This window comes from Rana temporaria, chromosome 2 (assembly GCF_905171775.1).
Source record: "Rana temporaria chromosome 2, aRanTem1.1, whole genome shotgun sequence".
Taxonomy (NCBI): Eukaryota; Metazoa; Chordata; class Amphibia; order Anura; family Ranidae; genus Rana; species Rana temporaria.
Window position 1 is genome coordinate 185,409,707 of NC_053490.1, and position 26,767 is coordinate 185,436,473.

Below are 26,767 nucleotides of genomic sequence, written 5' to 3' on the forward strand. Positions count from 1 at the left end.
CAAAATTAACATAAACTGAAATAGGGGAATACATAAAAACTGCGATAAAAAGAAGCACCTTTCTTTCACATGCTGCAAAAATTGCACATATACACTGCTAGTGTAAATGAAGCCTTAAAGTATCTGACATCATTATGCCAGCATATTAGGTGTGTCACTGCAAGTAACATTCTCATTATTTTGTTATCTATCTCTCACTTGAAGATATAACTTGCCCATTTGTCCAGCCTATAAAATATAGGCCACACCACAAATGAAAAAAAAAAAAACTATGCACTGTTCTTCAACACACTGAAAATATTATAGATATGACTAGCAATAATAACAAGCCTTATATGCCTGATGGATCAAATAACTTACACGTGAACAGTTATGTTGTCTGGGGTTCCATCTCTGTTCCCATCAGTTAGATCATGAATGGCACTTACAGACATAACGACCTGGCCTACAGCGTAAACAACGGACAGGTAGATGATGGTCCTATGTGTAAAGAAAACATATCCATAAATGCAAAGATTCATATATTACGATCTGTTTAATATTCGTACAGTAATAGATTTGTAAGCTATGAAATGAAGGCTTACAATTTTGAGAAAATAATGCTTAAAAATATAACTAATCCATTTAGGTAAAATAAATATAGCGAATATCATCCATATCATTATATAAGCACTTACTTGAATTTTCCCAACCAAGAGTCAGCAATGATAGCACCAAGAATAGGGGTCAGGTAGCACACAGCAACAAAGGTATGATAAATCACAGTGGCAAGGTTATTGTCCCATTGTAGAAAGTATTTAAAATAAAGTACCAGCACCGCTGCAAATAAGATATAACAGTTAAGTGATCACACTATTCAAATATTAACTGTACATTTTATTGACTTTCCCTAACTATCTTTGAAGGGAACATGTACTCTTTGTCAAAGTGTCAGATCATATAAAGCCCCCTCCCCACACTCTATATAATTACCTTACCAGCCATAAAACAGCTTTGTATAAGACAGGACCTGGCAACTGGCTTCTCGGGTACCCAGTGCTATATCAAGAGAGGAGAGGAAATTCTCCCCCATACTCAAAAATACCGGGTATTTCCCTTTACCACTATCTGGCAACACAGGCTGGTAAGGGAGTGAACAAAAGGCAATTTTAAGAAGTGGGGGCGAACTAAGGGTATTAGGCATAGCTCCCAATGCTAAACTTTTCATTCAAACTCAGTGCAATTGCATTTTTTTAAAACCAGTATTAAGGAAACATATTAATCATAGGCGTGCGCACAGGGTGTGCCGGATGTGCCCAGGCACACCCTAATCACCCCATGCGCATTAGTGTTATCGCTCTGTGTAGCAGCAGGAACATGGGAAAGATCTCCCTCTTACCGGCTCTGCCATAAGAGAAGTGTTTATGCTCTTCCCTTTCACTGTGCCGGCAGGGAGAACAATGTTCCGAGGTCAAATATATGTAGACACATACACATGCATATGTGTTTGAGCTTAAGGGTGCACAAACTAATGCAATAGGATGCGCACATATTAATTATTTATGAGCCACATGCTTGAACTTTGCCTAAATACTTTGTTCTAAAAGCTGACCCACTTTCTAATCTCAGAAGGTTGTGGGATATGTATTATGTGCACTTGTTACTTTGTCCTGAATGGTTCCAGTACAACTTACTGGTAAATATGAGGTGGGTGAACACCTGTCAACATCTGCCATTATGACTTGGTTTCCTATATTGGTCTATTCTGACAAGATACAAATGATTCTAAAATAAACCATGGACTGCTAAATAACCTTTTTTCAACATCTTAGCCTCTACTGTTTTCCAGAATTCTCTAGCTACGCTTAAAGCCAACATATATACAGTGCAAAATAAAAGCGTAGATTCGTCTGATGATATGAAATAACATACCTCGCATGCCATAGTAGGAGAATCGTTCGCAGAATTCATTGACGACAATAAAGAAGATACTTATTGGATAGCCAAAGCAACTCGGCTGGAGCAAAAGAAAGAAAGAAATCTTATCAAGGGTGTAAACATCTTTAAAAGGTGATTTCAGTGTTCACTGTCAGAATGTTATATCATAATCATGTTGTAAATGTTGATGAACAATAAAGTGTCAGATAATCAGTATTTCAGACCCCCATTAATAATTATAATGGATGACACACTTTGCCTTTATAGTCTCTAAACAGTAACTAATACTAATAATTATTAAAACTGTTTACAAATTTAGTAAGTTGAAAATGTATGTCAGTTTGAGGGCCCAAAAACACTTCTGTGATGCTTGTGCATTGCATTAAGGGCACAGAAACGGACCGAAAAATGGACATGCAACCATTTTTCCAACACATTAGTACAGTACTGTGTGTTGTGGTGCACTACAATTCATGTGCATCCAAGCTGTGTTGCCTTAGTGCATTGGAGTGCCATTCAAAATGAACGTACAATACGGTAACATGTGCATTGATGTGCAAATTACTACAATGCACCTGATCGCAAAAGTGTGTTTCTGCCTTGAATTAAGCAATCTGAATTACATTTGGTGATTGGTAAAGATGATGATTGATAAAGTACTTACCGATGATTTTTCACCCTTCCCTGTGTAGGAAAAAGAAGATTGGTTATAGAAAGCAAAATCAGCCATATGTGCATATCTTCTCACATTAAGTATGTGTTGTAAATGTATGAGCACGATAAGAAATATTTTCAGATTATGAATATAACTACAGTAAAACCTTGTATTGCGAGTATAATTTGTTCCAGAAACAGGCTTGTAATCCAAAGCACTTGTATATCAAAGAAAATTTCAAAGAAAATTTCCCCATAAGAAATAATGGAAACTCAAATGATTCATTTCACAACCACATATTCATAGGTCCTGTAGTTTATAGTCCATATAAAAAGAGTATACCAACGTGACCAGGTTGTGTAACCATATGATGTCCATCCACAAATGTAAGCCTCCACAAATGGATTAGAAGTAAAATCCAGCAGGAAGCTACAGAGTATTAAAGAGAAGAGAGGCGCATCCAAGTGTAGCAATATGTTGCTAAATGTTGTACATTCATTAAATGTAACCATATTGTTACATTTAGAGGTGCCTCTCTTCTCTTTCATACTCAGATGTGTCATGACGCTACTTGTATATCAAGATATTGCTTGTATATCAAGTCAAAATTTATAAAAAAAGATTTACTTGTCTTGCAAAACGCTCTCAAACCAAGGTTTAACTTTATTACTAATGCCGCATACACACGATCGGGCTTTTGCCCAGCCAAAAGCACATCTGAATTCCGACGGAATTCCATTGGAGTAAAATAGAACATGTTCTGTATTTAAACTCTGATGGAATTCATCGGAATTTTCGATGGAATTTCTCCGACAGGGCATACACACGGTCGGAATTTCTGATGAAAAAAGTCCGTCTGACTTTTTCTATCGGAAATTCCGATCGTGTGTACACGGCATAAGAGAACTCTACTTACTGCCATTAATAAGAGTACATTATGACAGAGGTCATGACTGTTTATGGGGAAATGTGGGGTAAGGGAAAGGAATTGGGAAAGGGTTAGAACCTCTGACAGATTTGTATTGCTGTCTGCATACATGTTACAGAGTTTTCTCCAATGACACCTCAGGAGGTAATTAGAAATCTCCTAAAGTAAATGTAAAGAACACACACACACACACACACACACACATCCTGCATGTCTTTATTGATGGGATAAAACATGGATATGCAATTAGCGGACCTCCAGCTGTTGCAAAACTACAAGTCCCATCATGCCTCTGCCTCTGGGTGTCATGATTGTGGCTGTCAGAGTCTTGCTATGCCTCATGGGACTTGTAGTTCTGCAACAGCTGGAGGTCCACTAATTGCATATCCCTGGGATAAAACATCAATGAAAACCTTAAGTTTGGATGACATCTGAAATGGGATCTTATGCCTCGTACACACGACCCATTTTCCCGTCGGAAACCTGCGATGAGAGCTTTTGGCCGGGAATCCTGGCCGTGTGTATGCTCCATCGCAGTTTTTCCGGCGGGAAAACTGCGGGACAAAAAAAAGAGAGCAGGATCTCTCTTTTTTTACCGTCAGGAAAAAATCCTGGCCGGAAAACCGTTCGTCTGTATGCTTTTCCGACAGGAAAAAACGTGCATGCTTGGAAACAATTCGATGCATGCTCGGAAGCATAGAACTTAATTTTGTCGGATCGTCATAGTCTTTTATGTCACCACGTTCTTGGCAGTCAAAAGTTCACCGGACTTTTGTGTGACTGTGTGTATGCAAGGCAGGCTTGAGAGGAATTCCGTCAGGAAAACCGTTGTTTTTTTATCCGATGGAAAAACCGGTCGTGTGTACGAGGCATCAGAATCCTCTTCAATCCATATGTTAAAGGCATTTTTCACCTTTGCCATCTAAAAACCTCTAGAAACGTGGTGAAAGCAATACATTTCTGAGGATCAATAGTTTTGGAAGTGGAGTATCAAATGCTCTACTATCTTTTTGAGTGATGCTGTGGTTCAAGACAAAGGCCCAGCATTACAGGGTTTACATATGGGTAGTGCTTCAACACAAAATGTACCTTTTCTGAGGATGCTGCTGACTTGCATAGAAAGGACAGAAAAGCTAAAATAACTTGATGTTTCAATCTCTATGGTACTCTTGACATAGGAATTGATGTAGTGGAAAGTGGGGGGATAGGTACGCTATCAGGTTCATAAGGTGGGCACCTTCCTCCTTTTCATTTTAGTGACAAGCCCACTACATGATGTCCAGAGGGCTCAGTGGTAATACCAGACATGACGCCTCAGGGCTCAGTGGTAATACCAGGCGTAGCACCTGTCATCTTTCCTGTATATAATTATAGAAGAACATTCATGGTGGTTCGCTCTGTTCCAAAATTATTAGACAGCTGGTTATGGCATCAAGTGTAATGCCCTTAGGTAAGACCCACAAGGCATCCTATAAAATGAGCTTGACAGAGAGAACAAGTAGAATCTTCTCTTGACCACTGGTTTTGGTTTTGGGGTGTGAGTAGGAAGTCATAAGTGGGTCTGATGACAAAATGTATCCACATCTAACCATAGCACAGAGTTACTCATATCTCATCTAACCTCAGGATAAGACTATCTATTACTGATATTCTAGAATCTAGATGGTTACTGTGTAAAGTCATAATTCTCCATTAAAGAGTTGACATACAGCATAGGACTGCTGAAGACAATTACCCGAAAACACTGTCACACAAATAAATACATTTGAGGGAGCTTGTGTATCAATCAATATTTTGTAAAGGGACAGTGTCAGAGCAGGCGATGCATTAAAACGCCAGGATATTCCACGTGGGACTGAAAAATGGAGTCTATACAAACATACACTGGTTATCTGGTTATTTCTGATTCAAAGCTAGTTAATCATTAAATCAATGATTTAATATCAGTTGGAACAAACTGACCCCTTTATTCTTCTTGGAAAAAATAGGTTGTAATCGTTCATATTAACTTATAACTTACACGCAAGCTTCCCTGTTCAATAATAATGGAAGAGGTGGTGACAACTACCCGAGAATCTCTCAGGCCTCTTAGGCCCCATACACACGAGAGGATTTATCCGCGAATACGGTCCAGCGGACCGTTTCCGCGGATAAATCCTCTCGAGGATTTGTGCGGATTTCCATGCGATGGAGTGTACTCACCATCGCATTGAAATCCGCGCCGAAATCCTCTGGCGATGACGTGACGCGGCGACGTGCGCGACGCTGTCATATAAGGAATTCCACGCATGCGTCGAATCATTACGACGCATGCGGGGGATCCCTTCGGACGGATGGATCCGGTGAGTCTATACAGACCAGCGGATCCATCCATTGGGATGGATTCCAGCGGATAGATTTGTTTAGCATGTCAGCAAATATTTATCTGCTGGAATCCATCCCAGGGGATAAATATCCACTGAAAAAGATCCGCTGGAGTGTACTCACCATAGGATCTATCCGCTGAAACCCATTCGCTGGGATTTTTCAGCGGATGGATTCTATCGTGTGTATGGGGCCTTACACACGATAGGTTAACCAGAGGATAACGGTCTGACGGACCGTTTTCATCGGTCAAAACCGATCGTGTGTGGGCCCCATAGGTTATTTAACCTTCGGTTAAAAAAAAGCAAACTTGCTTTAAAATGTAACCGATTGCTAAAAATCCATGCATGCTCAGAATCAAGTCGACGCATGCTTGGAAGCATTGAACTTCATTTTTTTCAGCAAGTCGTTGTGTTTTACGTCACTGTGTTCTGACACGATCGGTTATTTAACCTATTGTGTGTAGGCGTGACGGACCATCAGTCAGCTTCATCGGTCCTTCAGACCGTTGTCCTCTGGTTAACCTATCGTGTGTACGAGGCTTTAGCGAGCCCTGGCCTGATTTTATTTCCTAATATCCTACAAATGCAAAATACATTCATTATATAGGTGAATGGATATTTATGGCTTAAGTACATTATTTTTAACCTGGAAGGATATTCTACAAGTCTTCCAATTCAGATCTCTATCTCCCTTGCACAGACGGACACAGCCTTTTATCTTGCATAGAACAATCTGTACACCAGAATTCCTTTCTAGAATTGGGCTACACTATGGCTTCTGCTGCTCCCCCACTATAGAAGAATATTTACAAGAACTAAAAAAGTGTATAGCATATGAAAAACACACTATCTGCAAAACACCATGTGAAAATTTGACTGCATCTAGTCCGCTGGTTTGATTACTCAATCTCTATAGACATCCTTTTAGTTTAATAATGACTGTTCCATGGTTCTAACCCCATGGACTCCTTTTTTATCTACTCTCATTAAAAACATTTATTTTATGGACTATATATTACTTATCTGAATGGTCATAGCAGTATGGGAATGTATATTTCCTTCTCTGTGTCTTGCTATGTTGTGTTTATGTCTCAAATTTAGAAAATTCAAGACAATAATCAAAATTGGATTTATAAAAAAAAAGGTACATTATAGTTCATTCTGTTATAAAATCCATAGATATATCAGAAACTGACGAAACGGAAAAAAAACTTTCACTAGAAAAATTGCAAGCTCAAAACATGTGATAGAGCATCACCAAACGATGGGTGAGATGAGTTAGTAAGGGAATGATTAGTCTTTTCTTTTGGATATACATTAAAATCCAGCTGGGTGTAAATAATCTTACTGATATGGGATAAACTTTTTAAAACTATTGTTTGTAATTATATAATGGGGGGAGACATATTTTTTCATTACATGCTGCAGTTCTGTCTCCTGCTTTGCAGTGCTTTACCACAGTTGTGCTTATTGCTCCTTCTCACAATTCTCCCAAATGCAAGAGTTGGCTGACTCGTTAAGCCAATGGGGCCCACACACGATCGGTTTGTCCGATGAAAACGGTCCATCAGTCTGTTTTCATCAGACAAACCGATCGTGTGTACAGGGCTTAAGTGTTAGTTTATCAACCCTTATTAATGTAAAAGTCAATTTACAAATATTATAACACCGGTTACCACCATTAAAAGTGAGAGTTTAAACTATTGTGCTGCACATGGGGAGGGAAGGCTGGCCCATGTAGTCTTATCCAGTAAAAGAGCTACTGTAGCTTAAATTGCTGAAAAAGTTAATGCTGGTTCAGATAGAAAGGTGTCAGAACACAGTGTATTACAGTATGTTGTGTATGGGGCTGTGTAGCTGCAGACAAATCAGGGTGCCCATGTTGACCTGTGTCCGCAACCAAAAGTGTCTACAATGGGCACCTGAGCATCAGAACTGGATCACAGAGCAATGGAAGAAGGTGGCCTGGTCTGATGAATCCCATTTGCTTTTACATCATGTGGATGGCCAGATAAGTGTGCGTCACTTACCTGGGGAAGAAATGGCACCAGAGTTCACTATAGGAAAAAGGTAAGCTGGTGGAGGTTTAACGAATCTGCTAGTGATAGCTTGGTGCCAGATACCACAGCATGCCTTCAGGGGTCTAGTGGAGACCATGCATCAATGGGTTAGAGCTGTTTTGGCAGCAAATCGGGGGACCTACTTAATATTGGGTGGTTGGTCATAATGTTTTGGTGGGTGGTCATACTACATTATGCTCATCAGTGCATAGGCAATTTATATACCTTGCTTAAATTTCCTGTGCCTAGGGAGCTACAGGTTTCACATGTAGACTGCCATACAAGTGGATGGCTTTACAAGGCCACAATCATGTATAAACCTTAATGTTCTTCGGACAGTGAAAATTGGACAGATTGAGGTAGAGCATTCCAGAGGAGGGGAGAGGCTCTGGAGAAGTCCTGAAGGCGAGCATGGGATGAGGTGACAAGGGAGTTAGAGCAGGAGGTCCTGGGAGGAGCGACAAGAATGATTTGGTTGGTATTTGGAGACTAGGTTAGTGATGTAGCTGGGGGCCAGGTTGTGGATGGCTTTGTAAGTTATAGTTAGTATCTTGAATTTAATTTGTTGGCTGCGCGGCAGCCAATGGAGGGATTGGCAGAGGGGTATAGCGGGCGCTGAGCGGTTTGTGAGGTGGATAAGCCTGGCAGTAGCGTTCATGATGGATTGAAGTGGAGATAGTCTATTTAGAGGTAAGCCATAGAGGAGGGAGCTGCAGTAGTCGAGGTGAGAGATGACAAGTTAGTGGATTAGAAGCTTTGTGGTGGCATTGGTTAGAAGGGGGCGTATCTTGGAGATGTTGCAGAGGTTGAGGCGGCAAATTTTGGATAGCGTTAGGATGTGGGGCCGAAAGGTTGGTTCAGAGTCCAGGATGTCCATGTACATGAACCCTAATGCCGCGTAGACACGATCGGAAATTCCGAAAAGAAAAGTCCGATGTGAGCTTTTGGTCGGAAATTCTGACTGTGTGTAGGCTCCATCGGAATTTTTCTGTCAGGAAATTTCTTACATTTTCCGACGAGAAAAGTTCTTGTTGGAAATTCCGATCGTCTGTATGCAATTCCGAAGCGCAAAAAAAACGTGCATGCTCAGGATCAAGCCAACACATGCTCGGAAACTTCATTTTTCTATGGCTCGTCATAGTGTTGTACGTCACCGTGTTCTTGACGGTCCGATTTTTGTGTGACCGTGTGTATACAACACAAGTTTTAACCAAAATTCCATTGGAAAAGAATTTCCGATCGTGTGTACGCGGCATAAGACAAGAATGTGGACAGTAAATATGTAAATTGTAAATGTAGATGTGATTAGAGAATTGATGGATGAAAAGAGCACTGTAAATTGGGTACATTACAATGAAATTCAAAACATTTATCTCTGGTCAGTTTCACAAGATGGAGATCACATCACTCATATGTGAGCACTTTACCTGCACTCTCCTTATCTATCACAGCTGGGTTATCTTTTGGAAGTCTAATCAAATGTACTTTGAGTTTCAATTATGTGCAGTAAACACATTTTAAGCAGATTGCAGATTGTTTATGAGCATAGTTGCTCATTGTTTATCTAATCTTTGTTCTGTCACTAATGGCAATAAAACATATTTCTAAAATAAGCAATAATGGTGGTAATTTTGCACTGTTAGTTTATGTAGAAAATAACAGACCATGGGGGTTATTTACTAAAGGCAAATCCACTTTGCACTACAAGTGAAAACTACAAGTGCAAAGTGCACTTGGAAGTGCAGTCGCTGTCGATCTGAGGGGGGGACATGCAAGGAAAATAAAAAGCAGCATTTTAGCTTGCACATGATTGGATGATAAAATCAGCAGAGCTTCCCCTCATTTCAGATCTACCCCTCCGATTTACAGCGACTGCACTTCCAATTGCACTTTCAGTGCAATTTAAAGTGCACTTTGCACTTGTAGTTTGCACTTTCGTAAATAACCCCCCATGTGTCTTTGATCTGAGAATAGCTAGCACTCTGGCCATGCAGCACTAGATCTTGGTTTCAAATCCCACTATGGAAGCTGCATACAGTGCATAGAGTCTGTATGATCTCTTAGTGCTTGTCTGGTTTCCTACCGCACTGTAAAAATATCATGTCAGTTTATTGGCGCTCACCCATCATGTGTTTTAGTGTGTAAGAATACCATCTATGAATCACTGGTCACTGTACTCCAATGGACTCAACAGGGCCTGATCCACAAAAGGGATACGCCGGCGTATCTACTGATACGCCGTCGTATCCCTGTTTCTATCTATGGAACTGATCCACAGAATCAGTTTCTCATAGATAGGCAGAAGATCCGACATGTGTAAGGGACTTACACTGTCGGATCTTAGGATGCAGTACCGCAGCCGCCGCTGGGGGCATTTCTCGTCGAAATCCAGCGTCGGGTATGCAAATTGGCACTTACAGAGATCCACAAAGCTTTTACGCTTCGTTTTTTCTCCGTAAGTATTAGTTTGCCGTCGTAAAATTAGGGCTGCTTTTACAAAGTGTAAAGTTAGTACACCATGTAAAAGTAGACCCTTCTTTCCCGCGACGCTGTCAAATTTCTTTTTAAAAAATTTTTTTCCCCGCCGCATCTTTTTTTTTTCCCGACGCAACTTTTTTTACCCGGCGCGATTCACAAAACTCGGCGTAACGTAAAACCGCGCAAAGCACGTCGGGAAAATAACGTCGGGAGCATGCGCAGTACGTCCGGCACGCCTAATTTAAATGGGACTCGCCCCATTAGATTAGAAACGCCTTGCGCCGCACGGATTTAAGTTACACCGCTCAAAATTTCTAGGTAAGTGCTTTGTGGATCGGGCACTTAGGTAGAGATTTTGCATCGGCTGTGTGCAATCACAGCCCAGAGCTCTTGTCAAACAACACAAAGGTCTGAAGGAAGGGAGCAATCTGTCAGTTCTCATGCACACTTTTAACCCCTTGATCACCCTATATGTTAATCCCTTCCCAGCCATCATGTCATTAGTACAGCGACAGTGTATAGTATTATCACAAATTACTGTATTAATGTCAGTGGCGATTAGTCAGTTCCCCCCAGCATCAGTTAGTGTCAGATTGACCGCTGCAGTTTTGCAGTCTCGTTATAAGTCACTGTTTGCTGCCATTAGTAGTATGTATATAAGAAAATTTCAGTATATACATTGCCAGTATATGAATTATTCATACCCCTTGAAAATTTTCCAAATTTTGTCATGTTACAACCAAAAATGTAAATGTACTTTATTGGGAGTTTATATGTTAGACCAACACAAAGTGGAACATAGTTGTGATGTGGAAGGAAAGTTATAAATAGTTTTCAATTTTTTTTACAAATATATATCTGAAAAGTGTGGTGTGCATTTGTATTCAGCCCCCTTTACTCGGATACCCCTAACTAAAATTGAGTGGAAACAATTGCCTTCTGAAGTCTCCTAATTAGTAAATAGAGTCCACCCGTGTAGAATTTAATCCCAGTATAAATACAGGTGTTCTGTGAAGCCCTCCAAGGTTTGTTAGAGATTATTGTGACCAAACAGCATCATGAAGGCCAAGCAACACACCAGACAGGTCAGGGATAAAGTTATGGATTTTTAGGGTTAGGTTTTTAAAAACATATGCCAAGCTTTGAACATCTCACAGAGCACTGTTCAATCCATCATCTGAAAATGGAAAGAGTATGGCACAACTGCAAACCTACCAAGACATGGCCGTCCACCTAAACTGACAGGCTGAGCAAGGAGAGCATTAATCAGAGAAGAGCCAAGAGGCCCATGGTAACTCTGGAGGAGCTGCAGAGATCCACAGCTCAGGTGGGAGAATCTGCCCACAGGACAACTATTAGTCATGCACTCCACAAATCTGGCCTTTATGGAAGAGTGGCAAAAAGAAAGCCATTGTTGAATGAAAGCCATAAGAAGTTCAGTTTGCAGTTTTCCATGTGGGGGACACAGAAAACATGGAACAAGGTGCTCTGGTCAGATGAGACCAGAATTTTACTTTTTGGCCTAAAAGCAAAACGCTGTGTGTAGCAGAAAACTAACACTGCACATCGCCCTGAACACACCATCCCCACCGTGAAACTTGGTGATGGAAGCATCATGTTGTAGGAATGCTTTTCTTCAGCAGGGACAGGGAAGCTGGTCAGAGTTGATGAGAAGATGGAAGGAGCCAAATACAGGGCAATCTTAGAAGAAAACCTGTTATGCCACGTACACACGATCGGTTCGTCTGATCAAAATGGTGCGATGGACCATTTTCATCGGACGAACCGATCGTGTGTGGGCCCCATCGTTTGTTTTCCCCATCGGTGAAAAAACTCAGAACCTGTTTTAAAATTATTTGATGGTTAAAAAAACGATAGAAAAAAACGATCGTCTGTGGGCAAGTCCATCGGTTAAAAATCCATGTATGCTCAGAATCAAGTCAACGCATGCTCGGAAGCATTGAACTTCATTTTTCTCAGCACATCGTAGTGTTTTACATCACCAGGTTCTGACACAAACAAATTTTTAACTGATGGTGTGTAGGCAAGACTAATGAAAGTCAGCTTCATCGGATATCTGATGAAAAAAATCCATCGGTCCGTTTCATCGGATGGACCGATTGTGTGTACAGGGCATTAGAGTTTGCAAAAGACATAAGAATGGGGCGGAGGTTCACCTTCCAGCAGGACAACAACCCTAAACATACAGCCAGAGCTACAATGAAATGGTTTAGATGAAAGCATATTCATGTGTTAGAATGGCCCAGTCAAAGTCCAGACTTAAATCCAATTGAGAATCTGTGGCAAGACTTGAAAATTGCTGTTCACAGACACCCTCCATCCAATCTGACAGAGCTTGAGCTATTTTGCACAGAAGAATGGGCAAAAAATGTCACTCTCTAGATGTGCAAAGCTGGTAGAGACATCCCCAAAAAGACTTGCAGCTGTAATTGCAGCAAAAGGTGGTTCTACAAAGTATTGAATACAAATGCACACCACATTTTTCACATATTTTTTTGTAAAAAAAATGAAAACCATTTAGAATTTTCCTTCCACTTTACAATTATGTGGCACTTTGTGTTGGTCTATCACATGAAATCCCAATCAAATACATTCACTTTTTGGTTGTAAAATTATAAAATGTGAAAAATTTCAAGGGGTAAGAATACTTTTTCAAAGCACTGTATACACCATAGTTGGTAGGCGCTATACCTTTCATGAAAACCAATCAATAAGCACTTATTGGGATTTGTATTATCAAAAACCATGTAGCATAATATATTTTGGACAAAACATTTTTTTGTTTTTCAATTGGATATGTTTTATGACAGAAAGTAAAAAATATTGTTTTTTTTCCACAAATTTTCCACCTTTTTGTTTTGTTTATATCGAACCACAGTGGTGATCCAATACCACCAACAGAAACTTCTATGTTTGTGAAATAAATTATATACATTTTGTTTAGGTACAGCGTTGCATGACCACGCAATTACCAGTTAAAATAGCGCAGTGCTAAATAGCAATAAATGGCCTTGTCATGAAGGGGAGGGTAAATCTCCCTGGGCTCACTTAGATATATATATATATATATAATCAAATTGTTTTCTGTACCAAAATCATTATTGTCAATAATCATTGCAAAGGCCTGTGTTGATGGGCTTTGAATGGGCCCACTTGAAGAAGGTCAATTGCATCTGTCAATTAATTCTGAATTGTCTCAAACTGATTTCAAATTGATGCCATCAACACAAGTCCAAGAACGCAGGTTTTAATAAACATGATATAATATTACACTGTACTCAACAAAAAACAACAACTTTTTAGCAGCTAGTATTAGATGTGATCTCAGTATATTACAGCAGTTTCCTATACAATGTACCCAGTGATTTCATGATTTCTCTGGCGTGTTCTCTAACAGCTGCTATCACACTGGTAATAAGAGGACAGGGTTACGTACCCATGGTGTTCAGGATAGAGGGTGATGATGGAGTGGAGGCTGTATCCTTCGGAGACTGGGAAGAAGTTGCAGGTGTACGCTTTTCTTTTAATGTCCCAACACCTGGCTGAGGCTCAGCACTAGCTATTTATTAAATGTGCACAGTGCATCTCTCCTCCTCCAACTTGGTTGAAATATTTAAGTATCAGGGGATCTCCTCTACTGTCCAGACAGCACAGTCCAAGGGTTGCTTAAAGGAGGATAAGGAAATGAAATCTGTGGGCTACAGCACAGAAAATCAGATAAATGTCAGTTGTTTACAGTGGCTGCAGGCAATATTGTGCAGCATCAGGTGTGCATGTTATCCGGATCATAAGACTTTCAGTACACTGTAAAGGGAGGCTAGAACACAGACTTGTCTGACACTTAAGCATATCAAAAGATGTTGCTGGTAAGATTTTGAAGAAAGCACTTAGAATTAGAATTGTGTCGTCTGACATGCATATTTACAGGGTTTTGTGGGGTTTACCCATATCTACTATATGGGCTAGTTACAATGTTGGGAAGTAATTGCAAGCTACGTTGTTTACTATCTTGTTAAAACCAAAACCTTTTTAGGGCAGTTCTGTTCTTTTGGAGCACAAAAATAATCACAAAGCATTTACTTTTTTTAATAAAATGTATACTTATTTGCAATTTTTGTTACATGGCATCTACTGCATGTACTGTGAGTGCAATAACTAAGCATATAGGCAATATAGTCCCTCTTGTAAAATGCAAAGTCCCTTTTCAAACGTCTTTAGTGTCAACAAAACATACATTAATCATCTTGGTGGTCATTGTAAAAACTTAGTACAATTACATACATACTGCATGCATTACCTGCAGGGCTGCCATCATAGGCGTGCGCACAGGGTGTGCCAGGTGTGCCTGGGCACACCCTAATCACCCTGTGCTGGACAGATTCCCCCTTCTTGGCTGCAGAGACAGGGACTGGGGAATCTTTTTGGACCCCTGATATTTCACCAAAGCCCCCCAGTGGGGCTCCTAAAAGATATTTGTATAAAACAATAATAAAAAAATGATAGTAAAAAAAAATATTGTAAAAAAATACAAAAATTGTAAAAAAGTAATAATAAAAAAATGAACTACTGCCCTACGTCCACTGCTCTACCAACACTGTCCATTGCCCTACTATATATACAGTATAAACACATACACAAGCATGTGCATGTGTGTTTGAGCTTTGGTGGGCACACCCTAATGCAATAGGCTGTGCACACCTATGGCTGCCATTAGGAATTATGGGGCCCCTTACACAGCTTCAGGCATGGCTGCCACGAATTGAGAAGTGGGGGGGGAGGGGTGCTGCCACTAATTGAGAAGCAGGGGGGGCGTGAATTGAGAAGCGGGGGGGTGCCACGAATTGGGGGGTGCCTCTCCCATAGGATCATGAAAGTGTCAGGTTTTTGTTTCTCCTCTATAACCCCTAAAGCTCACTAGGGGGCTTGTGGCAGGTCAGGTGATACAACAGTATGTTCTGGAAGGGTCCCCTATATATAGGTGTGGAGAGTCACCATACGTGCAGGAGCCAGGTGAGCACCACCTGTGAACTAAGTGCTATAGCTGGGCTAAAAGATGTAGCAGCTCACAGGGGTGTTTTTGTTTTTCTGGAGGTGCAAGGACTTGCCTGCAGTGGCTCATAGAGTAGGTGAAGATGGAAAGAAAAGTGGCCAAAAAGGTACCTTGACGTACTCCAGACCTTGGGTCATATTTCCCGTACTGCAGTTGTGCGTGTGTGGGGGTTCTTCTGGATTGGGCAGTGGTATGGTACCCTGCATGAAGAAGTAGCATACTTAGAGTACAAGGGAGGTTCACAGTATTGTATTTAGTTAAATGCAATTCCACTAATAACACACAATAGCAGAGCACAGAATTGAGCACTAGCAGCTTTAAATTACACAAATGCAATATCCCTTGTGGTGGCAGGTTAAGTAGTACTCAGTGACCAGTCCAGTAACACTTAGGAACAGGCTCAGAAACTCTCAGTAACAAGTTCAGTAAATCTCAGGAACCAGTAAAGTGACCGCTCCACACAGACACAACATGGGTCCCAGCCAAAAGCAAATACCGTCCTTAAAGGACAAGAGTGGCAGAGCAGTATGCAGGGCAGGCTGATACTGGGATAGTGTAGTCTAGTGCAGTGGTGTATCCTCAGGCACAGTGGGCTCAACACTGACTGAGTTGGACTTGTCAGGGTGGCATTTGGTGGAGGGGAGGCAGACTGATAGGCAACTGACAAGGTGGAGGCTCAAAACAGTTCTGGAGCATACAGCAGCAACGGTACTGGAGATTGGTGCCGACTACAGCCTACAATGGTTTTCCCCCACTCATGCCCTCCTTGCAGTGGAAGCTTTTTCTGTCTCTAGTACTATGTCCCCACCAGACAGGATTCCTCTCTCTACACTAACCACTTGACAAATGCACGCCAAATCCGGTAGGGCACTGCTATTTATTTGCACTGCCCTCAACCAAGATATCCACGGAAGGTCACTGGAAGTTCAGCGTCCAATCGGGCAGATGCCTCTCTTGTGACACCTATGGATACTACAGGGGAACATCATACCCCTAGGTCTCAACCCCATCCCTAAACAGCAAGGTGCTACCTGCTGGATGAAGAAGAACTACACCTGTCAACACACTGCTGCTGCCATGAAAGTTGCTTGGGAGAAGACTACCCCAATGAACGCCAGTGCCAGGAGGTGGTAGAAGATTTACTGAAAGAAGACCTTGTTCCAGGTCAGCATTTCCACATTACCAAAAGAGAAAAATCATCCAGCAGAGGGCCAGAGAAGAAGAGGCACTGGTAGCACGAAAGATTCTCCCCTTCACCACCCAGGACAGTCATAAATAGACACATCTGGGGCCCTTTTAAAATAAAGATTTTCAAGATTCTGAAGCCTAAGAAGCCAGCAGAAAAAAGGAAACAGGATTTAAGTAATCTCTTCTTAGACAACCCAGCAGCTGGAAGCTGTGGCACAAGTGACTGCTACTGCTAGTGGTTAGTGCATTCAGATTAAATGATAAATTACAGAATCTTTTACCATGCTGATGTTTTACTTGCACTGCGCATCCCCAGAAGCAAAATAGCAGGACAATAGTAAATCTCAAAGCATTTCAGAAACCTGTCCTAGAGAAGCTATGTCCTGTGAATTTGGAAAAAAAAAGTGTAGCGCTCTGATACTAAAAAGGTATGACAATAAAGTCAAAAAACGTGCGTGATCAATATACAACAATATGAAATGCACATGTGTAGAAAGATACAAATCATAAACAAATATGTAAATGTCCAAGATGAACCAAGTGATGAGTGGATAAAATGTTCAAAATTGGAAAGTGAGATGAAATCTTCAAAAAATAAGTGAATATAAGTAAATTTCCAAATGAAGAAATATCCCGTCACCAGTGCGGATGCAGGCTTACCGGAACGTGTGGACTCTGCGAAATATATATTTCCAGAGTCAATCAGGATTGGTATAGACTGGAAACCACGGTGTGGAGTTGCTTCAGGAAGGGGTCCACGAATGATCTTAATACCATAACCTGGGGAGAACTGGAAGGTCTCTCGCTCAGGAAATGCAGGAGATGGTCATCCGTTAGTGAAGGTCACATGTGAACGTAAAAGGGTATATTGGATACCCTTTTGACAACGTGTACTTACACGAAACGCGTCAGGGATGACTCCAATGTTGCCATCATTTTATTGAAGTGCGCTTTATTTTCAACTTACATGTAAGTGCAACTTTTAATTAAATCTATATTGATTTTTTGACGGTATTACACTATGGCGTCCCCTCTTTTCTTTTTTACGTTCACATGTGACCTTCACTAACGGATGACCATCTCCTGCATTTCCTGAGCGAGAGACCTTCCAGTTCTCCCCAGGTTATGGTATTAAGATCATTCGTGGACCCCTTCCTGAAGCAACTCCACACCGTGGTTTCCAGTCTATACCAATCCTGATTGACTCTGGAAATATATATTTCGCAGAGTCCACACGTTCCGGTAAGCCTGCATCCGCACTGGTGACGGGATATTTCTTCATTTGGAAATTTACTTATATTCACTTATTTTTTGAAGATTTCATCTCACTTTCCAATTTTGAACATTTTATCCACTCATCACTTGGTTCATCTTGGACATTTACATATTTGTTTATGATTTGTATCTTTCTACACATGTGCATTTCATATTGTTGTATATTGATCACGCACGGTTTTTGACTTTATTGTCATACCTTTTTAGTATCAGAGCGCTACACTTTTTTTTTCCATATTCTGTTTTTTGCTTCTTGTTTTCAGTAGCTGTGTTTAGCAGCTTGATACATACACATTCAGCAGCGCAATAATTTACACCATACCATATGTCCTGTGAATTGTCACCATTAGGATTTCACCTTTAATTTGATTTAAAAAAAAAACATTTGTTTGGGGTATTTTTTTATAACTACTATCACTTCTAACAATTAAATGTATTTTTAAAAATATAAAAAGATAAAAAGAATGATAAATCTGATGAAGAGAGGTGCAGGCCTGTAACCAGGTCTTTCAATAACTTGTCTCTTTTGCATTTATTCAAGCGTGAGGTATGAAAAGATCCTGGAAAATAGCTCCAGTCTTTTTCAACATATTAATATAGTCTTAGAGGTGTACAAAAAAAGGGATTGTATGATTCTTTCAGGCAGAAATTAACCAATTATCCTATTGTTTTTATTATGCTCTTTATTGTATGGAAACTCTCGGATACAGAACCAATGAGAAGTCTGAGAGTAATATAAAAATTCATGAGGCTACCATTAATGAGGGTGAAGGCCGAGAGAGCACTGTGAACTAAGAGTCCTCATTTTATCAATAGGATGTGTCAACTCAACAAACAATGGAGTAACAGGTGGCAAACAGGGCATAGTATAGAGAGGGAAAAAGAAAAGTAAAAAACATGCCTTGGGACAGCGTTAGGTGGCCATTCCAGCTCAGTTCCACCGTATGACAAGGTAAAATGCCTTGTCTGCCTATCTGCCTGGTTCACACTACTGCAGTGCGATGGTGTGTGGGCAGCCTTTAATTGAAAAAAGTATTGCGTGCAGTACTTTGTTTTTAGTGCAGTGCAGTGCGAGGCAATCGACTGGCTTGCACTTTGCAGATTGTATTTGAAATTTAACAGATGTAATTCATAAAAAAACATAAGAAAAGTCAACAGTGTGATGTGCTGAGAACAGAGCATCAGCTTTGCTCTGATTCAGCTGGACCGCACCGCACACCAGCCGCTGCACTGTAAGGCGGCGGCTGGTGTTAACATACCCTTAAAAACATGGCTGTAATAAATCAGCAGCAGTGAAGGAAGATTTTTCTTAAAAGTTTAAACTCTGGGTAAGTTGGAAAAAATGCTACCTTGCCTTCTTGAATACAAAGACAGAATCATGGTGCAGCTTTTAATTATTGGGTTTTATGAAGGTTTTTTGTGCTACTGAGCTTCTTTTGATCTTTTCAGCATTTCCCCTTTAAGGACAGATTCAATAAAAGAGAATGATGCACTGTTGTGTCCTTAATGCTTGCGGTGTATCCTTAATGTGTGTACTGTTGGGGCCAACCACTAGTGGAACTGCCCCAATTGTAGCACACGCAGCTGCTACAGGGCCTGAGCCAGAGGGAGCCCGATCAGGGCTCCAGGGTTGGGAAGCATTGAACAGTAACACTGGGTGACACAACTCTATTCAGACTTCCATCAGTGTTGGGTCCACACATGATTTTGACAGCTCATCTGATCATCTTTAAATGTTTCACTTTTTTGGGGGGGAGGGTACCTTATTTTGACAGGTACCCGCTCCCTTACTTCAAGCCGTATTGCCTTGATCCAAGCAGAAGTTCGGCTCCCCTCCTTCTGCACATAACCGAGCCAGAGGGAGCCCGATCAGGGCTCCAGGGTTGGGAAGCATTGACTAGTAACACTGGGTGACCCAACCCTATTCAGACTTCCATCAGTGTTCGGTCCACACAGGATTTTGACAGCTCACCTGATCATCTTTACATTTTTCACTTTTTTTGGGGGGGGGGGTACCTTATTTTGACAGGTACTCACTTCCTCACTTCAAGCCATATCGCCGTGACCCCCCCCCCTTCTTCCCACATAACCGGTTTCAGAAGACTGCAGGACCATTCAAAAAGCGCAGCACGGCTCGCGAATGTGCTGATGAAAGGCAGCTGTGAAGCCGCAAGGTCTACCTTAGTCAAGATGCCGGCACCTGAACCCAAAGCTGATTGAGGATTGAGCTGATTGAGGAATTGGCTCGGATGAGAACATCACTGGATCCAGGGGCAGGTAAATGTCTTAATATTAGTCTTTATATTAAAAGTCAGCAGCTACAGTATTTGTAGCCGCTGACTTAAAGAGTTTGTAAAGGTTCATGTTTTTTTACCTTAATGCATCCTATGCATTAAGGTGAAAAAAAAACCTTGTTGTCATGGGCCCCCCAGCCCCCCCGTTTTACTTACCTGAGCCCGTTTACCTGCTGTGTGTGTCCCCCGGCATCCTCTTCTCCATGGAGACTGGCCATTGATTGGATAGATTGATAGCAGCGCAGCCATTGGCTCCCGCTGCTGTCAATCACTTCCAATGATGCGGCCACCCTGGGGGCAGGACCAAGTCATACACTCGGTGTCTATGGATGCCAATTGTATGACACAGGAGCATTTTAGAGAGCTTCCCAGAAGGGGTTAGCTTTAGCTGGGAGGAGTTGAGACAGCTGCCGTGGGGGCCCCAGAACAGCAGGATCAGGGCCACTCAAAACGAACTGCATAGTGGAAGTATGGCATGTTAGTTTAAAAAAAAAAAAAAAACTATACAACCCTTTAATTTTTGGGGGGCAGATTGGAGCTCCTCTTTAAGCAGTTATTAGGCTTTACATTTTAATCATGTGTGCTAGAGTAAAAAAGTGCTTATTCTGCTTTGCCTCCTTACATATGCTATGATGTACATTCCTTTTTCTGCACAGCTTCAATTAGAAAACCATACTATATGTTTCCTCCTCTGCAACACCTTATTCCATATACCATGCTGTACGTTCCTATTCCCAACTCGTAATTTCGTATGCCATGATTTACATTCCCAATTCTGCAACACTATGGGGCACTGTGATTTCTAGTTATGCCCCTGGGGCCAATTGTGCACATATTGGAGATCTGATTTGATTAGCTCTCCTCGCTGCAAAACTGTCCTTTGACCTGCACCCGTGCCTGTCACTTGCGGCTGCAGCTCAAATAGATCTGCATATGCTGACACTGAACCCACTCTCTAAAGGTGCAGTACCAACAATTAGCTGATCAAGTATTATATGGTTTAATAAATACCTTTTAATATTTGGAGTTGTTTGTGGGGATTAGTGGGGAAAAGTCACCACTGGATGTTAAGGATAACCAGACTTTCCCTCATCAGCCCCCACAAACAAACCATAAAAAGGCATTTATGTAACCTAGTAAAACCAAGTAATAGTATGCAGTCTAAAGGTATGAAGAAAATGAAGGGCACAGGCGTTTTTTTTGGGGAAAAAAAATGCCCAGCACTGGCACTAATCGCATATAACCACTGATAGAAGTGGTTACATACAAAGAGTGCCTCTGCCCGAGCCTTAACATAGATGCTTTGCATCCAGGGTTGCCAGCTCTGGCCGCATACATGCTGGACGCTGCTAAGCACCCAGTGTGTATGCAACCAAAGCATAGAGTGGTGAAACAGAGTCTTGAGGAAAGGGACCCTATTTAAGATTTTGCACACAAGTCCACTGCATTTAGAAAATTACCCTAGAATAATACCTACAGAATTATCCATCATCTGTCATTCCCCTAGAATGACAGATGTGTTGTTAAAGTGGTTCTATAATTGAATAAATAGATGATTGGTTGTCATGTTATACAGTGCACCCTTTGAAGAAACCTAAGCAAAAATTTGGCTTCTATGGAATGATGCGTTACTAGCTAAAGTCAGACATTAGGTCAATCCAAATGAATCCTCAGTGCTTTAATTCTTTGAGCTTTTACTTTGATGAAAAGTATTTTTGATTTTGAAGCTTTTGCCACTTTTGTTGAATGCACCATGCACACTAGCATTTCTTCTGCTCCTAGAAGCTATTAGCATTTTTCTGCTCCTAGAAGCTAATAAGTCTTATCCTATGTGTCTATGCACTACCTTAGGCTATTAGCGTTTCTTGAGTTTCAGCATCTAGGAGCAGAAAAAAAAAATAGTTTGAGTTTCTTGGAGCCTTTTTTCAGCAGAACGCTGCTTAACGCTGTTAATAGAATTTTTTTTTCTTTTACTGCAAAAATGCTAATAAAACACTAACGCTCCTAAACCCTCCTAAAATGTTGGTAAAACACTACTACAAAAAGCGATTATCGTTTTTTTTTTTTATCATGTAGCCTTATCATTCATTATTTAGAGGACTTTATTTACATGGGTCCAGCGGATTATTATAACTGTTCACCTTTTTATAAATATATATTTTTTTAAATTTGGAATTGTTTTTGTATCTTCCTAGCTAAAGATAAAACAGTCTTTCCTACTACTAATGTGGCAACATCGATACTACAAATTTGGAATTTGGACTCCCTTTTGAAATGGTAAATAATAAATTATTACTCCACTATTTTATTAGAAAGAGGAAGATAACACTTAAAGGAGAAGTAGGGCCAAAGATTTTTTGGCCCTACTTCTACTGGGGCACCTAATTCTGCACTCCTGTGACCCATATTCAGCCGATAGTGGGCTGAAACCCACTGTCGGCTGGTGTCAGCTAGTCCAGTCTCTGGAAAGAGCCTGACTTTAATGTTGGAATATAACCAGAAGCCTGGCTGGCAGATAGCTCTGCCTCTAAGTGTACTGCTGAGTGCCTGAGGCAGTTACTCCTGCACCCACCACAGTCCAGCACTCCCAGTGAGCACTGGAGGGGCAGAGCAGAGAACCAGTGACTGACGGTCATTGGCTCTCTGCTCACTGAACACCGCGCATTGAGGCCTTTTAGCTTTCACCACAATAATCTTGTTAGTTTTAGAATTTATTTTCCAGATAATTATAAATGTCAATATCAGGCCTAAAATCACCATTTTCACATGTTGGAATCAACATAACATATGTGAAGATATGATTCAGTTCAGCTTTTTCCATTTCTAATCATCATCAAAATCTGGGAAGATAGTTTCAAAAGCATAGGAAAATTGTTTCGGAAAAACAAAACAGTGTTGTCACAAACCTGTCTGTAGAGTTTAGGATAACAAGGGTAACCTCTAGCCCAATTCCAGTCCAAGCATGCCTGGAAGTGGAGGCAGGTACTGCAAGGGCAGTGGAAGGGTGCAGGTGCTAGGGCGTTTGAGCAGCAAACTTGAGCTTGAAAGTATTGATGTCAGATGAGTAGGAGCCTAAAGTCAGATTCTAACCTAAACAGCTGGACAGAGAGGTACCAAATCATGAACATAATCCAGGTCAGATATAGACAAAGATTGGCAGTGTGTCTGGCAGAAGTACAAAATCAGAAGGCAGAAATTTGGTTGAGAGTCCAGGCCGAGCTCCATAACATAGAAAAGCAGTAGACATGAGCAGGCAAGGGTACTCCAGAGAAAGGCCTTACATAGCTGGGTTAGGAAAACAGTCAAGCAGGCTTCGGGAACACAGATAACAAGAGAATATGCTAAAAGACCATCCAGAAACAATCCCATGTGGGCCTCAGTTTTAAATAGGCCATGAGGTGCCAGGTTTTGTAGTGGATGTGCATGTGCGTCCATGTGTGTGCGTATGTATGAACGTGGCATGAAAATGAGCACAACTTCTCTGATAACTGACATGAGGTTCCCAACACTATCCTCTTTTTAAAGTGATACTAAAGTCTAATTTTTTTTGTTAAAAAAAACAAACATGTTATACTTACCTGATCTGTGAAATGGTTTTGCACAGAGCAGCCCTGATCCTCCTCTTCTCAGGTCCCTATTTGGTGCTCCTGGCCCCTCCCTCCTTTTGAGTGCCCCGACAGCAAGCAGCAATGATTTGTACAGCATATATGCTTGCAGTGGCGGAATTATAGGGGTCGCTGAGATCGCCATGGCGACTGGGCCCCTTGCTTCGGGGGGCCCTCGAGGGCCCCCTGTACTCTTTGATAGGAGGAGCGTCAGAGGCAGCTGAGATCGTCAGCCGAACTGTGCAGAGAGCTCGTCACATTAACCTAAAGTGAAAGTAGTGAGTGCTGTGCTCTTTGTCTCCCCCTAGAGTGCAGTACCCGGCAGGAAGAGCTGGACTGGAGGAGAGCTCCATACTACTGCACTAGCTGCTCTTTAGTTGTGCATTCCATGTGTCCTCAGCGGCTCCCCCGGATCACCCTCTCCTGCCCCTTGCAGTGCCACTCAGTCTGATGTCTATCCTCCCCAGCCAGAGTCCCGCACCCTCAGTCCGGCTCACACTGCAATGCATGCTTCTCCCTGGGAAACAAACTTTAAGCACACAGGTGCAGTGCAGCCCCGTGGGAGCCGGCTCCCCGAGGACACCAAAAGCTTGTCTGCCAGCCCCCCTCCTCTTCCCCCATCATACACAGCTGACAGGTCTTTCTGGGAGATATGCTGATCATCCAGCAGGCTATAGGGAGCCCAGGCCACCATGGATGAGTGCTCGGCCTGCAGCTTGGTCATGGAGGTGAGTGAGATGACTCCAACCCCCACACACCATGACATACCCCCTCCATCTCCCATGGGGACAGGTGCCCCATCTCTCCTGGGGACAGGGGCCCCATCTCTCCTGGGGACAGGGGCCCCATCTCTCCTGGGGACAGGGGCCCCATCTCTCCTGGGAAAAGGGACCCCTTCTCTCCTGGGGACAGGGACCCCTTCTCTCCTGGGGACAGGGGCCCCATCTATCCTGGGGACAGGGGGCCCATCTCTACCGGGGACAGGGACCCCATCTCTCCTGGGGACAGGGACCCCATCTCTCCTGGGGACAGGGACCCCATCTCTCCTGGAGACAGGGGCCCCATCTCTTCTGGGGACAAGGACAGGGACCCCATCTCTCCTGGAGACAGGGACCCTTTCTCTCCTGGGGACAGGGGCCCCATCTCTTCTGGGGACAGGGACCCCATCTCTCCTGGGGACATGGACCCCATCTCTCCTGGGGATAGGGACCCATTCTCTCCTGGGACAGGGACCCCCATCTCCCCTAAGGACAGGGACACCTTCTCTCCTGGGGACAGGGACCCCATCTCTCCTGGGGACAGGGGCCCCATCTCTTCTGGGGACAAGGACAGGGACCCCATCTCTCCTGGAGACAGGGACCCCATCTCTCCTGGAGACAGGGGCACCATCTCTCCTGGGGACAGGGACCCCTTCTCTCCTGGGGACAGGGACCCCATCTCTCCTGGGGACAGGGACCCCTTCTCTCCTGGGGACAGGGACCCCATCTCTCCTGGGGACAGGGACCCCATCTCTCCTGGGGATAGGGACCCATTCTCTCCTGGGACAGGGACCCCCATCTCCCCTAAGGACAGGGACACCTTCTCTCCTGGGGACAGGGACCCCATCTCTCCTGGGGACAGGGGCCCCATCTATTCTGGGGACAAGGACAGGGACCCCATCTCTCCTGGAGACAGGGACCCCATCTCTCCTGGAGACAGGGGCACCATCTCTCCTGGGGACAGGGACCCCATCTCTCCTGGGGACAGGGACCCCATCTCTCCTGGGGACAGGGACCCCTTCTCTCCTGGGGACAGGGACCCCATCTCTCCTGGGGACAGGGACCCCATCTCTCCTGGGGACAGGGACCCCATCTCTCCTGGGGACAGGGACCCCTTCTCTCCTGGGGACAGGGACCCCATCTCTCCTGGGGACAGGGACCCCCATCTCCCCTAAGGACAGGGACCCCTTCTCTCCTGGTGACAGGGACCCCTTCTCTCCTGGGGACAGGGACCCCTTCTCTCCTGGGGACAGGGACCCCATCTCTCCTGTGGACAGAGACCCCATCTCTCCTGGAAAATGGGACCCCATCTCTCCTGGGGACAATGACCCCTTTTCACGTGGGGTCAGGGACCCCATCCTGCCTAGGGTTTGGAATCCCATTTCCCCTGGTAACAGGGACTCCATCTTACCTAGGGACCCCACCTCCCCTAAGAAATGGAACCCCATCTACAGGCCATGCTGGCTGGCAGGGCTGATGTCAGCCACCCTACGGTGCCAGGATGGAGGAGGGGGCAGAATACACAGAGGATACCTGAATCCCCAACCATTTGGGGGGTGTACCAGCAGGGGTCACTGGACACCAGGGGAGGGAGGTACAGCAGTATCAGTGCGGGGAGGTTGGAGGACAGACAGGGGTCTAGCAGTACCAGTGTGGGGTGTCTGGAGGATTGGGGGTACAGCAGTAACAGCAAGGTGTGATCTCCAGCCTCTGTGTGCTCTTTCTCGGACCCCCTCATCGGCTCTGCCAGGTTTCCCCATCCCCTTTCCTGTTGGCTGCTGCTTGTGATCTGTCAGGACGGAGAGTGGGAAATGGGCCGGTAAATGTGTAATTTACCAGACACTTTTTTTCTGAATTGAGAGTCAGTGATCTGTACTGATCACTGACTCTGTCCATTCATAACTGTGGCGTATACTAAACTGTGTTTACTATGCTTCAGTTTCTGAATGGATAGGAAGCTCCGTACAGAGCTATTACTGTCCATTCATTCTATGTAGCTGAGGCTGCAGAGAAGGAAATATGGGGTCTGTGTCCTCAGTCTTCCTCTTTGTCTTAAAGGTGAAACATCACGAAAGTCCCCCAACAGGGCTCCTAATTTTTTTTTTTAAATAATAAAAAAACACTGATACCTGTGGCGGAACTACAGGGCTCACAAAGGTCATACCTGTGACC

General features: G+C 43.0%; 1 protein-coding gene across 1 annotated transcript in view; it reads right to left on the reverse strand.

Annotated features, from left to right (window-relative positions):
- The window catches only part of SLC15A1 (solute carrier family 15 member 1), a 76,062-nt gene extending 62,030 nt beyond the window's left edge, over positions 1 to 14,032 (reverse strand). The window contains exons 1-5 of the mRNA XM_040336133.1: positions 13,862 to 14,032; positions 2,582 to 2,601; positions 1,912 to 1,996; positions 678 to 819; positions 361 to 480 (exon numbers count right to left, since the gene is read on the reverse strand). Coding sequence (XP_040192067.1) covers positions 361 to 480; positions 678 to 819; positions 1,912 to 1,996; positions 2,582 to 2,601; positions 13,862 to 13,865 — 371 coding nt within the window. The 5' untranslated portion in view covers positions 13,866 to 14,032. The remainder of the gene's footprint in view (positions 1 to 360; positions 481 to 677; positions 820 to 1,911; positions 1,997 to 2,581; positions 2,602 to 13,861) is intronic.
- Between the last annotated feature and the right edge of the window lie 12,735 nt (positions 14,033 to 26,767).